The 14,412-nt window shown below is 45.6% G+C and overlaps 1 protein-coding gene across 7 annotated transcripts in view; it reads left to right on the top strand.

The window, feature by feature from the left end:
- The window catches only part of DNM3 (dynamin 3), a 369,829-nt gene extending 356,202 nt beyond the window's left edge, over nucleotides 1-13,627 (top strand). For 6 of the 7 annotated variants that reach the window (XM_030572454.1, XM_030572452.1, XM_030572451.1 and 3 more), the window contains one exon: nucleotides 6,662-11,057. In XM_030572454.1, coding sequence (XP_030428314.1) covers nucleotides 6,662-6,731 — 70 coding nt within the window. In that variant the 3' untranslated portion in view covers nucleotides 6,732-11,057. Of the gene's footprint in view, nucleotides 1-6,661; nucleotides 11,058-13,497 lie in introns of those variants that run through there. The other variant, XM_030572453.1, reaches the window with a different exon arrangement.
- Nucleotides 13,628-14,412: the final 785 nt, after the last annotated feature.

The raw sequence follows: 14,412 nt of genomic DNA, 5'->3' as shown, positions 1-14,412 counted from the left end.
GGGGTATATAACCAACGCCATGGCGGCGCCACTCCAGGGGGCGCCCTGCCGGCCCACCGAGTGTTGCTAGGGTAAAAGTCTCCAACGAACGTGCACGCGGCGCGCGCACACCTACTGGAATGGATATGAGCAAGCACTCGAAGAAGAACCCATTGTTTCCTCAGAACTTTATTTTTCAGCTGATTTACTCTGACTGAAATAAAGAGGGTGGCCCTAAGAAAGATGATCCTATGGGCTCAGACTGCTATATTTACCAGGAATAATCCAGGACCTGGCTCTCTGCTCCATTACACCAGTGTAACCGATTGCTGAAATTCCTCCCATTGTAAGTTCCAGGCCTAAAGTGAGGGAAAAGGAAAGAAGGCCTGTGTTGCAGGCCTGTCCTCCTGTGCTAGCAGTGCAGATTCCTTCAAACTGAGAAGGTGAAAACCTACTGAAAGCCCAAAAGTGGGCCTACAGTCCCTATGCCCCCGGCCGAGAAAATCTGGCTGAGTGATAGGTTTAGCAGAATTAGATTTTTTTTTTATAATGTTGATGGATTATATTGATCTTTATTTTTAAAATGCTTAAAAGCATTTTTTATCTATGTAAATTTTCACAGTTGTGGGAAATCATGTGCGGGGCCAGAGAGTAATTATTCACTGACAGTAGGTGCTGAGATTCAAAAAGTTAATATTGTCAAAATAAATGTACAAAATAAATGTCCTTACCTCAAACTCTAAAGTTTTCAAGCAGCATTTTCCTTACTTTGCACATCTGTAAATTTCTGTTGTTATTGAGGGAAATAATTTTTCTTTGGTCTGTTGTGTGTGGGGAAATCAATATTTACCAACATTTCCTGATTACAAATCTAATCCTTCCAAGCCTAGTGATCGGCAGCTTCCAGGCCTGCCCTTTTCGCTCCCTCCCTCTTCAACTGGTGTAAATCTTTGTAGCTCCACCGCAGTCAATGGAGCTAGGGCAGTTTACACCAGATGAGCATTTGGTCTTCTGTAGTGCATGCTGGCATCAGGATCAAAAACTACAGACCCCAGCATTCAGGTACCCGCTTCTGGGAGGCTGTTAGACTAGGAGTTGCCTAGCATAACTGCTACGTTCAGTGGCCTGTGGAACCAGAGGGACTTCACTAGGAGGGAGCACTGCATTGTAGGCCAGTCGTGGAAGAAATAAGGCTGCGTAGTGCTTTCATGTATATAAATGAGGTGTAGAACAAGACAACTAAACTAATTTCACTGAGACCGAAACCAAATTGAAACCCAGGCCTCTATCTTACTGTGCCATCTAGTTTCTGACCAACCTAGTCTAAATGTAAATTTAAACACAATTTGGAAGTACGATATTTCGGTTCAGTGTACTGTCTTGTTCAAGTTTGTGCTGAGATACATTGCTGGTCTTATCTTTCACATTTAATATGAAGAAGCTGTATGAATTCTTTCTTGTTTGTAAATTGTATACACATTAGTTGGTGTTTTCAGTAAGCTCTAAGCAATGCAACATGATGAGCTTCGACAAAGAAATAGTTTAATGTAATCCATCACCAGAGCAGAGCCATAGAAGTGGTTCTTTACAAAACTACAAATTTTGTAATCTGAGCTAACAAACCAACACTGAAACTAGCTGAGAAGCATTCTTCTGTTAGAAAAATACACCATGAAGAAATTGCTGTTTAGGGATTTTATTTTATTTTAGCTTGTTGATTTCCACTAGGATATCAGTTGTGTTCTGTGTTAGGGATTAAGATTCTCATTTCTCCACAGGGCAGTCTGTTGAAATACAAGTTACGCTTAAAGCAAAACAAACCTTTTCAAGCATCAACGTGCTTCAGATATTGAGTCCTAGTTCAAAGAATACTAACACTCACGCTTTTCATCTTCAAAGCACTTTTAGTGCCAGTAGGCCAGCTTCCAGTGAGGTCATTGGCAAAACTCTCACTGGGTTTAGTAGAAGCAGAATCGGGCCCATTTATCCCATAAGTGCTCTCCTGTGAGGTAGGGAAGCAGTCAGAGAGGTTGTGTGACTTGCTCACTGGGCGTTAATGGCATCACTGCTTAACAGAGGTGAAAGTAAGCCGGTACGGAGGACCGGTAAGTAAATGGAGCACTCTCTCCCTCTCTGACTCCGCCTCCTGGCTCCAGCAAAATTGAGGGTCCGGGAGCCCAGCTCTACAAATGTTCGGGGCTGGGTCTCCCCTCTGGGCCCCCCTGCTGTCCCCGCGCCTCCCCTAAGTGTGCCCCGGCCCCCCTTTGCTGCCCCCATGCACCTCCCAGGGTCCCAGAGCAGAGCGTTTGTCTCTCCCCGTCCCCTACAGCGCCATGCTGCCAGCCTGCATTAACTGCCGCCACAGGGTCCTAGTGCCCCCTTCACTGATGTCAGGGCACTCTGCCCTTCCCCCTCGGACCCTTTCATTTTCCAGTGGGACCCTCCACCAGTACAGCCGCCCTGCTGCCCACAGTCACTGCTGTTGCCCCACGCTGGGCAAGGGGCAGCCCCAGTGAGGCTATAGTGAGGGGCAGCAGCAAGGAGGAGGCACACATGTGATGGCAGCCCCACCCCCCCGCCATGGCACCTACCACAGGGGAGGTGAGGGGGATTCCTGGACCTGAGAGGGGCCCTGAGAGCATGTGCAGTGACAGTGGGGGAGTGATTGTGCTGCCAGGGGGGAGAAGGGGGTCCCTACCCGAGCTCACTGCTGCCAGCATGGAAAGGGCTGGGGGGAGACCTCTCTGGCTCCAGTCCCAGGGCAGCCTGCCTGCACCCCAACCTCATCCCCAGCCCTGACCCACCCCAGAGCCCATACCCCCAGCCAGAGCCCTCATCTCCTCCGCACCCGAACCCCCGTCCTAGCCCTGAGCCTCTCCAACACCCCCAAACCCCTCATCTCCAGCCCCAGACAGAGCCCTCATTCTCCTCACCCTAACCCTCTGCCTCAGCCCTGAGTCTGCTGCACACCGCAAACCCCTCATCCCCAACCACATCCCAAATCCACCCCCAGCCTCACCCCACAGCCCTCACCCCTGCACCCCCTCCCTCCACATCATCTTATCCCCAAACTCTACCTGCACCCCTTCCCTCCACACTCCCTCCTATCCCCAAACTCTCTCCCAGAGCCTGCACCCCAGTCCCCTGCCCCAGCCTAGGGCCTGCACCCCAGACCACCTTCCTCACCCAAACTCCCCCTCAGAGTCTTGGGCAGGTGGGGGTGGAGTTTGAGGGGGCAGAGTTTTGGCAGGGGCAAGTTCTGGGCACCACCAAAATTTCTGCAAACCTTCCACCCCTGCCGGCAAGAGCTGGTGCGCCATACCAGAGTGGACCGGCTTCCTGAGGCAGCAATTTAAAGGGCTGGAGCCCAGGGCCATTTAAATTGCTGCCAGAGCCCCGCTGCCAGAACCATGAGGTAGCATCTGCGGGGCCTGGGTGGCAATTTAAAGGGCCCAGGGCTCCTGCTGGAGCCCTTGGGCAGCGGCGGCAGGGCTCTGGTGGCTATTGAAAGGGTTCAGGGCTCCCGCTGCCTCTACCACCCCGGGCCCTTTAAATAGCCACCGGAGCCCTGCCGCCGCTACCCCAAGGCTCCAGCAGCAGAGCTCCAGAGACGATTTAAAGGGCCCTGGAGGGTAGTGGCAGCAGGACCCCCGGGCTCTGCTGCTGGAGCCCTGGGGCTTCGTCGGCAATTTAAAGGGCCCGGGACTCTGCTGTGATAGCAGCAGCTAGAGTTTCGGGCCCTTTAAATCACCCTATTTAAATTGCCCCCGAACCCCAGGGCTCCCAGCCACCTCTGCAGCTGGGAGCTCAGGGCGTGATTTAAAGGGCTTGGAGCTTCCAGCTGCTGCTACCACAGACCTAGCTCTGGGCCCTTTAAATCCTGATTTAAAGGGCCTGGGGATTTAAAGGCTCTGCCTCTTCTGGTGGAGGCCACGCCCCTCCTTCAGAGTACCGGCAAGTCCTTTAAGTTACTTTCACCCCTGCACTGCTAGCAATGGATTTAGAACTCAGGACTTCTTGTGCTCAGACCACACTCCAGGCCTCTCTCAGAGAAGCTATACTGACAGGCTTGGCAGGGTTTGACTTAGATCGATATGGTGTAAGGAAGGCTGGGGTCCTGACAGGGCAGAGCAGAGACCCTCAGCCGTGACGAGTGCTGGGCTGCAGGGGGAGGCCACCCCACTGTTGAATGACACCTGCCTGGTGACAGAGCCATTCAGCAGCAGGGTGGCCTGCATGGCAGCTGGTGGTTTGGGCTCCTCCTCGCAGTCTGTGCTCTGCCCCACCAGGACTTCAGTCGGAGGTTCATGCTGCCAGGGACTCATCCTTCACCTTGCAGTCCTGGCTGGGAATCGGACTGCAGCCCGCCGCACACTTTGCTCCCTGGTGTCTTGAGCCCCTCAGCTGTGGTGCGGGGAACTGCCTGCAGTCCTGCTCTTAGTTCTGGGAGCCCCGTACAGGCCGGCTGTCAGCACTGCCCTACCCCACCACGTGACATTTTCAACAACTGTAAAATAAAAATCAGAAAAGGTAAAAACCAATATTGATCATCCAAACGGCAAAAAAAATTGTATTCTGCCCAGCCTATACGCAGACGTGGTGGCCTGGGTTGAATGGTGGCCTGGGTTGAATTAAAAAACAAAGGAAGAATTGACATTTCCTGCTTAATAAAATAGGAAGCAAAACCACCCTTTAAGAGTTGAGGAAGGGGCAGAATGTAGTGGAATAAAATGCAGCATAAAAACCCTGCTGGAGAGAGCTAAGCAATGAGCAAAGGAAGCTGATTGGCTTTGCAGATTAATCAGAACATGTGTAAACAAAACTAGAAGAGAGCTGGGCGTGGCAGCAGGGAAATAAGAGGAGCCATCTAAAGCCGAACTGTGCCAGTGTCCAGCTGTCTGGCATGGCAAGGGAGTGTGTGTGTCCATTTGCCAACTGTTTTTTGTTTGTACTGTTGAACAATACAATAAACCTATCCAGGGAATCATCTTACAGAGGCATTTTTGTGCTATGATCCCGTGTCATTGCTCTACAACCATGTTGTCCCATCCACGCAAACACAGACACCACTAACTGTTCCAAGGAACCGTGCCCTGGCATGGTTAAACTTGGAATGGAGATGACCTCTGTAGGCATTTGCATATGCCACATGCTGAGCTGACCTGTCTTAGTTTTGGTAACATTCTCAGCCAATCAAATTCTTTTGCTGGAGAATGCAAAGCAACTGATTGATTTTGTCCTTGCACTTTATTCATTAGATTAATTCTCTCCCATGTGGCCCTGAGTGTGTAATAGCTTGCCCCTCCCTCCAGCCCCAATTCCGCAAGAAAGAACAAAATCTTCAGAAACCCTTAGAAGAAGAGCAGAGGGACGATTTGAACTCTGCAGCCAGTTCCAAATGACTACCAGATCAGCACAAACTCTTTATACAAGTGCTCCCATTGAGTTCAAGTAAGGCCACGTCCAGACTAGGAATTAAAATCGATTTTAGATACGCAACTTCAGCTACGAGAATAACGTAGCTGAAGTCGAATTTCTAAAATCGAGGTACTCACCAGTCTGGACGGCGCTGCATCGATGTCCGCGGCTCTCCGTGTCGATTCCGGAACTCCGTTCGGATTGATGGAGTTCCGGAATCGATGTTTGCGCGCTCGGGGATCGATACACCGCGTCCAGACTAGACGCGATATATCGATCCCCGAGCAATCGATTTTAACCCGCCGATGCCGCGGGTTAGTCTGGACGAGGGCTGAGAGAAACTTAATCCTGCATTGGAACTAAACCTATGAGTGAGCTAGCCACTAGGGGAAATGCCAGTGGCATGAAATGCCTTGGAAGCAGAATCATTCATTTCATAAGGGCAATCATGAACATGTAGACCTACGCACATGCTTCAGTTACTCCATGGGAGTAGCTTATTCACTTCAGTGGGGTTAAATGTGATTGAAGTTAAGCACAACAGTAGTAAAAGAAGAAAAGATCCCCTGGAGTGAAGGACTGGGCTATACTTGAGCTCTCCTAGTTGGGCTCCAGACTGATATGTATCTGTTCACACACTGTCTCTTACTTATGATTCCCACTACAACTTTTTAAGAAGCAAACAGGCCTCACTGGGCCCTGTCACATTGAACTCACTCAGTATCTTTTCCCAGCTCACGGTTCTTGCCATGTTGCTGCAGGAAAACAGGGAACTAACAAGCTAATGATGCCAGTGTTCGTTGCGAAGGCCAGTGTTTTCAAAAGTTGCTTCTAAGCTCTAATTGAAGCAAGTGGGAGCTTCAGGTGCACAACACCTTCTGGAAATCAGGCCCACGATTCCTCAAATTGGGCATTGTAGTCCATAGCCACTTTGAAAATTTGTCTCTAATTCCATTCTGTGCCTTTCTAAACTGAGAGGGACATCTGACTAATCTTGTAAACAAAGACCAAACGGTTGGCTATTCCAGAGGGAGTATCTGTACTGCACATGGAGCTGTTCAGTGAACATTTTACCTTCTTACCTATTGCAAATGCTTGTGGGCTGTCCTGTTTCATTGTAATTGGAAGTAGAAATGCGACATATAGCTGCATGTGCATGGTAATGCAGCAATAGCAATATTTTGCAGCAGTGAAAAGGTTACAGAGTCATACTCAGTGTTTCTGCTTGTTTCCTCTTTTTCTTTCTTTCTCTCTCTCTTTCTAGCCGAAGACCACCCCCTTCACCCACTCGGCCCACTGTAATTCGTCCGTTAGACTCGTCCCTGTTAGATTAAGTGACGTTTCTGGCATGTCATTAATTGCTAACCAAATGTATGGAAGCAACTCGCTTGATAACTGTTGCAATAACCAATGTATAGTCGCATGTATGGACATCTGTAGGCAAGTAACCAATTTTACTAATATACTCTGTCCAGTCTGTATTGCTTATGAGGTCTGAAATACCATGGGAAGGTCTGTGATGCCTTCACTTTCCCTCTTGCAAACAGCTGATTTCTTAGTGTATTGACATATATATTAATGCAGGCACTTGAGTGTTCCCAGTTCTATACAATCAAACGGGGGCTTGCTGTACTGTGTGTTTGTGTTGACCAACTGCTTAGAGTTTGCCTCTTTCCCATTTCAAAGGGACGTCTTGTTTTTATAAGTAGCTTCCAGGTTTCTGAGTCAAATTGTTTAAAGAAAGGCTTTCTATAATTTGGGATTATAGTTATACACATTTCCTTCCTTAAATGCCAACTGGGCTGAGAAAAACAATGTTGTCTGTAATTAAAAGCTCCTGCCCGCCCCATAATTACACATGTCCTTATGTCTCTTTCACAAGCCTGGTGGATGGTTGCTTTCACTATAATTTCTCAACATCAGAAGCTTTTAGATTTATGAAGAATGTTGCTAAGGAAAATAAGACCATATATGGTGTGATGAGCTCCACTCTTTGTGTCCCTCTTTACAGCCCAAGGGGGGAGTCAGTCTTCTTTTTTAGTAACTGGTAAGAGCCAGATTCTGACCCCTTTGCTCACATTGGGTAGTATTTCCTCACATGAGCATTCCCATCGAACTCAATGGGAGCATGTATGTAAACATAACACACCATGAGTAAGGGTGTCAGAGTCTGGAGTAAGTGGGTGGTATATTTATCATTTCAGTGTGAGAAACTGCAACAGATTTAATATATGTGAATGTCTAACTGAACCACCAATTCCATACCCACTATTTGAATGATATTTTGACCCAAGTCACAGAGTTCAGATCTGAATTTGGATCTGAGCTTTCTCGGTAGTGAGTGCTGTTTGGATTGAGGATTTTGGTTGAAGCTGATCTCTCTTTTCAACCATTATTAAAACCCTGAGACAAAGTTACGCTGTATAAAGATTTTGCATTTTCATTCACTGAAATCCCCTGTGGCTTGGTACGATAGTCCCTTTATCCAACTAAAACAAGTGAGAATTGATCAGCTATGTATCCCGGAGATGTGTTATTTTAACAGCTGTTCATTTTCAAGGGTCCTATTGTTTGTTATTTACAAAAAGCTTTATCTTAACTAGTTAACTTGCCATTTTAAATAGATCAGAAAATTTCCCTCCCTGGTGTAGAACAAATTAAGTGGACAGAATTAAACTAATTTGGCCTGATATCTTCAGAAAATATTTGTTGTTATTTTATAACAGTTACAGTTCCTAAGGGAAGGCAGTTGGTGGTTATGAAGGCCATCACTATAATGAATCAATCCAATAAATTCATGTATTGAAGCTGTATGTGGTGCTACAATACACCGTTTCTCAGTGGTTGGGAGGGATCTTGTCAGAACCACAACCAGTGGGAATTTTGCCTGTTAAATATTCCCAGACTGCTGATTAAATAATAGCTGAATCAAATTGTGTTTCTCCTACATAAGAGAGTTTAACTTGGGAAAGCAGCATGATTTGTATATTAGTTTAATTTTCTGTCAAACTTATACTCAGAACACGCACCTGTAGAGCCTAGAGGTCAGTGTTTTAAGCACTGCAAAGATGGACTTTGGCATGTTGGTGATCTTACTGAATTGCTAAAATGGCCAATGTTGATTTGAAGAACATGCTAAAATATTGAACAACAAACTTATAAAATCATCTTTAAAGTAAAAAGAAATTGCACCTTCTAAATTCAGTTGTGCTGTTTTGAACTACAGGAAAGGAAAAAAATACATTTCAATTATGTTCCTATGTTCTCCACTCTTCAGTATTCTCTATAGATATTTATATGGCACTATATTAGTAGGTGTATGCTTTACAGGCAAAACTTGGGTATTTATTATTTCCAAGTTTTAATTTGCAACCAACTTCTATTATAAAGCCCTATTTTAGCACCCTTTTAACTTTGACTTTGGAAACTGATTTGGCAAAAAAAATTAATTAAATCTGCTTGAGACAATGACATTTTAAAGAAAATAGACTGAAGTTAAGCCAAGTTATTAATAATTTTTGTGGTGGATAAATCTTCAACTGGCCACACATTTCCTGATTCTGAGTTCATGTATGCTGTTGTAAATCTAGAGTAACTCCACTGGAGTTACAGCAGAGTAAATTCTGCATAACGGAGATCAGAATCAGACCCATAACATATTGGGCCTAATTCTCAATTGCCCTGCATTTTTGTAGCCATTTACTTCAGTGCAAAATGGGCATAAAGAAATCAGAATGGGATAGCATCTGACACACAGTTGGCACTGAAGTGAATGGCTACAAAAGGTGAAGAGAACTGGGCTCGTTTTTAATCAGTCACTAAGAAATTCATATTTCATCACAGTGCAGCAACCTTAAATCTGACCCAAAATAAAGAGCATTCTGTCATCAGTAATCTCAAAATGTAAACGATACAAAACGCTTCTGGAAGGAAGCACAGCAGTTATATATGTGCGCATTAATCAGCCTCAAGTACAAATCCATATACTTTATAATTTTACCTTAAGTTTATAGTTAGGAAATTTTTCAGAGTAAATTCCATTTCTCAGGAAAAAGCAAGCCTAAAAAGTCTACTGCCAGCTGATACATCTTATAATCATAGTTCATGTTTGTCAGCATGGCAATCTGTGGAACTGGACTCTTCATTCCTACACACGCTGATTCTGTTTAGTTTCACCCTGCCCCCACAATGTTCTCACCAGAAACATCCCTGGCAGCAGCTCACTCCGCGCTGGAAGGACAGCTGGGCAGCTCACCAGTACTTCTTCCTAGATCTGCCAGTAGGGAAGTGGCTGTCTGAGAAAGGTAGCCTTTCCCTCCACAGACTTAAGGCACCTCTACATTGGCATGCTAAGCCTGAGATCCCATAGCCCAGACACACAGCCGGGGGGACTGTTGTTCCTTCATTACACTGGCTCTAGAAAAGCTCAGAAGACTGACTGTAGAGGATGATTCTCTCCCTGCAGTTAACTTAAAAGGAATGAAGGGCTGGGGGAGTTTGTCTGGCTGTGTGTGTGGAGAGATGGATCAGGGACTTCTCACGTCAGTGATCTCCATTCCTTTCCTTATTGAGCGGTGTCCATGTGATTAGATGACCACTTCTAGTTTGGCTTCAGGCTGGTGCTCATCCATTATTTTGTTTACGTGAAGCCTAGCTCTCAGCATGGATAGTGTATTGTGCCTTACATAGTCATGGTTGACCTTATAGCTGAGGAGGTGGAATGTGCCTGCTTGTGTCATAAGTAGCTCTCAGTTTGTAACCCTGAGGGATCTTACTACACCTTCCTAAGACAAAGAGTGTCTGTGAAATTAAAAGGAAGGCTTAGCTATAGTAAATACGTATTTACTTCATTGCCTGTCTTATTGCACTTTCTGAATAAGCCTCTTACAAAAGAGACTTCTGTTACATTAAGGGAGATGTGTTTGTTTTGTACAATGCCATCTTGTGTTATACTAGAACATAGAAAATATTCTACTCTATATTGCAAGCCTCTATTTAAAACTGTGTGCATATAGTACAGAGAGATTATTAGCTAGATCTGTTTGTCTTAAGAATTGAAGACCACTCAGTTGAATGCAGACCTGTTTTGCTCTGATGGTATTGGTGAGGTGTTTCACCCTCTGCATTGGTCTTACATGAGGCTCATGTCCTGCTTTTGTCTTTGATCACCTGTGCTCTGCATGTAATACAGTAGAACTGCTTCTTTTTGTAAACGAATATCACTCTGCCTGTCTTTCCTCTTGCTTTGTCTCCAGGCGAGTGGATACAGATGGCTTCTCCCGTCCAGACAGTCCAACGCACTTGCTTGATATGTGATTTGTTCCATGTTGCCAGCTGTTTGTTTTGTTCCTGGTTTGTGTTTTATCCCTTTCTACTTTTCCAGAATGATGTACACAGCGGTGGCATTTTGTGAGGAGCAAGTGCTCAGTTTCCCTCTGAATGTTGCTCTGTATGTTAATAGCCTCATTAATATGAGCCACAACACCTGCCACTGGTTTTGCGGTATGTAAATGATTACTGGCATGGACTTTTGCACACTGTGACTGGATCTCTGAATCCTCAGTCATTACCGAAGGTCTCATACGCCTGCTGTAAAAATGTCGCACTGCATTTCTGAACCTGAAATAAAGGTAAATGCTGACTGGGTGTTTGTTACTTTCTGGATGTGATCGAGAGCCTCACTTGTCTTTCAACATGATCATGATACATTCCTTTGGTCTGTTTTGTCTTCTTTTGAAGAGCTCATCTTCTGGCATTTCAAAGAGAGATTCCAGTATTAACTGAGTCTGCCACAGTTCTGCAGGAATAAGAGCACAGCAGGGTTGTGCTGCTAGGAACTTGATGAATGGCTTTCAAGCAGCACTGGCACATTTGCTTAATAACTGACACTAAAATCAGACATTATGAGTGAAATTCATTGGTGAGCTGCGGGGACAGCATGAGTGCTCATGGGCTTGCGTGGGACTGGAATAGTGCATCCGCTGGCTCTGTGCCCAGGGGGAATTTCACCCTGAAGGAGCGAGTAGGTATGTTCAGATGCATCAGAACATATGTAGGTTCCCCCTCCAAGTTAGTAATATCCAACTACTCAGTGCTGAGAGAAGAAATGGTCTCTACAACAAAACAAACAGATCAGGAGCTCAGTTACTGAGTCACTGGCTCAGTTGGTGGCATCATCCACAGCTGTACTTCGATAGGTGCTGGATGATTGCAGCAACAGTGAAGATTAAAAATGCCTGTCAGAATTTACAGCAGTTTTGTTTTAACCCTTGTGGATATTTCTTGAGTGGCCTTAATGGCTGTGACTGGGGCAGTCTTTGTATTCACACAAACATCTCAATAGAAACTTGTCTCCCGCACATGCCCTGTCTAGCTTTAATACACTACAGATCCCAGAGATTTCACTTCAGCACGTGCTGAAAGCAGTGCAAGCTTCTCCTCATGATGTGCAACTCATCTCCTCAGCATGCTGCCAGCCATGCAGAGATCCAGCACATTGCTGATGATTTCTGATCAGCTTTGGCAGTAGTTTAATAAAACTTCCTTCACCCAACATTAGCCTTCCCCCATTACAGGGGCTTCCCTGTGATTGAAGGATAACGATCTTCATCATTATAGCCCCATTCAGTTTATCAGAGATTCCTCCAAATGCACAGCTGCAACCCAAAGAGCTTTGAGTGGCTTTTTTAGGTACACCTCATCCCAAATGTAATACATGCCAGAATGCAAAGTAATGCGCATTGGAAAACATAACCCAATTATACATATAAAATGATGGGGTCTAAATTAGCTGTTACCACTCAAGAAAGAGATCTTGGAGTCATTGTGGGTAGTTCTCTGAAAAGATCCACTCAATGTGCAGCGGCAGTGAAAAAAGCGAACAGAATGTTGGGAATCATTAAAAAGGGATAGATAATAAGACAAAATATCATTATTGCCTCTATAGAAATCCATGGTATTCCCACATCTTGAATACTGTGTGCAGATGTGGTCACCCCATCTCAAAAAGGATATATTGGAATTGGGAAAGGTTCAAAAAAGGGCAACAAAGATGTTTAGGGGTATGGAACCTTGGAAAAGAGACAACTAAGGGGGGATATGGCTGAGGTCTATAAAATCATGACTGATGTGGAGGAAGTAAATAAGGAAGTGTTATTTACGCCTCATAACACAAGAACTAGGGGTCATCAAATGAAATTAATAGGTTTAAAATTAACAAAAGAAAGTATTTAAAACAACGCACAGTCAACCTGTGGTACTCTTTTCCAGAGGATGTTGTGAAGGCCTAGACTATAACAGAGCTTAAAAAAGAACTAGATAAATTCATGGAGGATAGGTCCATCAATAGCTATTAGCCAGGATGAGCAGGGATGGTGTCCCTAGCCTCTGTTTGCCAGAAGCTGGGAATGGGCAACAGGGGATGGAGCACTTGATGATTACCTGTTCTGTTCATTCCCTCTAGGGCACCTGGCATTGGCCAGTATTGGAAGACAAAATATTGGGCTAGATGGACCTTTGGTCTGACCCCGTGTGGCCATTCTTATGTTCTAAGTTAGTGTCCAGGTTGGTAACCCATGTGGTTTTACCACTTCTGGGTCCATCAGAACTGCACAAGATGTTCTTGAAGCTTCCCCCATTGAGAACTGCCTTTTACGCTGAGATAAAATGGACTATGTCCTTGACCTCTCTGACAGCCGGGCCAGCACTGCATCTCTGCAAAGGGCCCAAACTCCAAGGCTGGCTGGAGTGAAGCCCCTCCTGCGAATGTTATTTACTGCAAGAAAATCAGAAAACCTCTAAGCAGCAATCTTCATACTCAGAAATGGACTCGCCTAGTTTCACGAGGCTGGTAGGGTAGATATGAAATATTGCCGATAGATGGGGAGGCTGGGTTGAGAATTTGGGCTAATGCTAACATGGCAGTTCTCAGTCTGGCTTTCCCCCTCACAGTGCATGTTGTGGACCTTTTTCTCTTAACCAGCTTTCTTCTGGCAGGTTTGTGCATGTGTCATGTTAATGTATTTTAACCTTTTTTAAAATCTTTTCCCCCACCTCCATAACCAAATGAATTTGGGGTTCTTTTTTTTGTCTTTTATTTAGACGGCTTCCTCCAGCAGTTCCTGGAAGATCATCCTAACATAAACATTTCACCTTCTTTATATTAAACACAATCTGTGTTCGTGTTGGTTCGTTTAATTTGCAGTAGACTGTAAATGAAAGAGTTTGTTTTCAGATATCAAGAATAAACCAAACTTCTGGACATTGTTTTATGTGTGCTGGTTTGCTAATGAAGAGATGTAACGATGTTTCTTAGATACAGCCCATGCGAGCCACTCTTTGGAGTCTACAGAAGCACTTGCTATCCTTTCTGATCAGAAATGGGATACAGAAGAGAAGGGATGTGCTGCTAGGTTCCATGAAGGCTGTCTGGAGATCTCACATGCATGTGCGGCGGGTATAATACTTTAATTCAAGCTGACGGACCCCTGGTTGAGGAGTTTGGTGGGGGATGTTTTTGCTTTGTTATGCCCCATTCAGGTTTCAGGGCAGCCGAGGGGTGGTACTTGCTACTCATCTTCCCAGGTTCATCAATAATCTCCCTGGACTCCAGAGAGATTAGTGATAAATCCAGGAAGCTGAGTAGCACATACTGCCTCCTCAGATGCCCTGGAACCTGCATGGGGCATATCAGAAGCTTCTTCAGGAGGAGAGTGAGATATTTTTCCCCAGGACTGCTTGGGGTCTGGGGAAAGGAGTTGGCCCAGGGCTTCTCCAGCCGAGGGGAGGGGAGCTTGGGGCTCCTTCGGGTGCGAGGGCTCCAGCTTGTGGCTCCAGCTATGAGGGGGGGTCAGGGGTCTCGGGACTTTGGCCATGGGGGGAGCCATGGGTGGAAGGGGTGGAGCTGGGGGCTTACCTCCCCGAAGGGGGCTCCACTGCCATCCATGCTCACACACCATGAGATTGTGGCTCAGAAGGGTTCAGGGTGGCACAAGAATGCAGAGAGCAGATGAACGT

Source organism: Gopherus evgoodei, chromosome 8 (genome assembly GCF_007399415.2).
Source record: "Gopherus evgoodei ecotype Sinaloan lineage chromosome 8, rGopEvg1_v1.p, whole genome shotgun sequence".
In the NCBI taxonomy this organism is placed as follows: domain Eukaryota; kingdom Metazoa; phylum Chordata; order Testudines; family Testudinidae; genus Gopherus; species Gopherus evgoodei.
The sequence above is the reverse complement of the archived record's forward strand: the minus strand, read 5'-3'. Positions and strand labels throughout refer to the sequence as shown.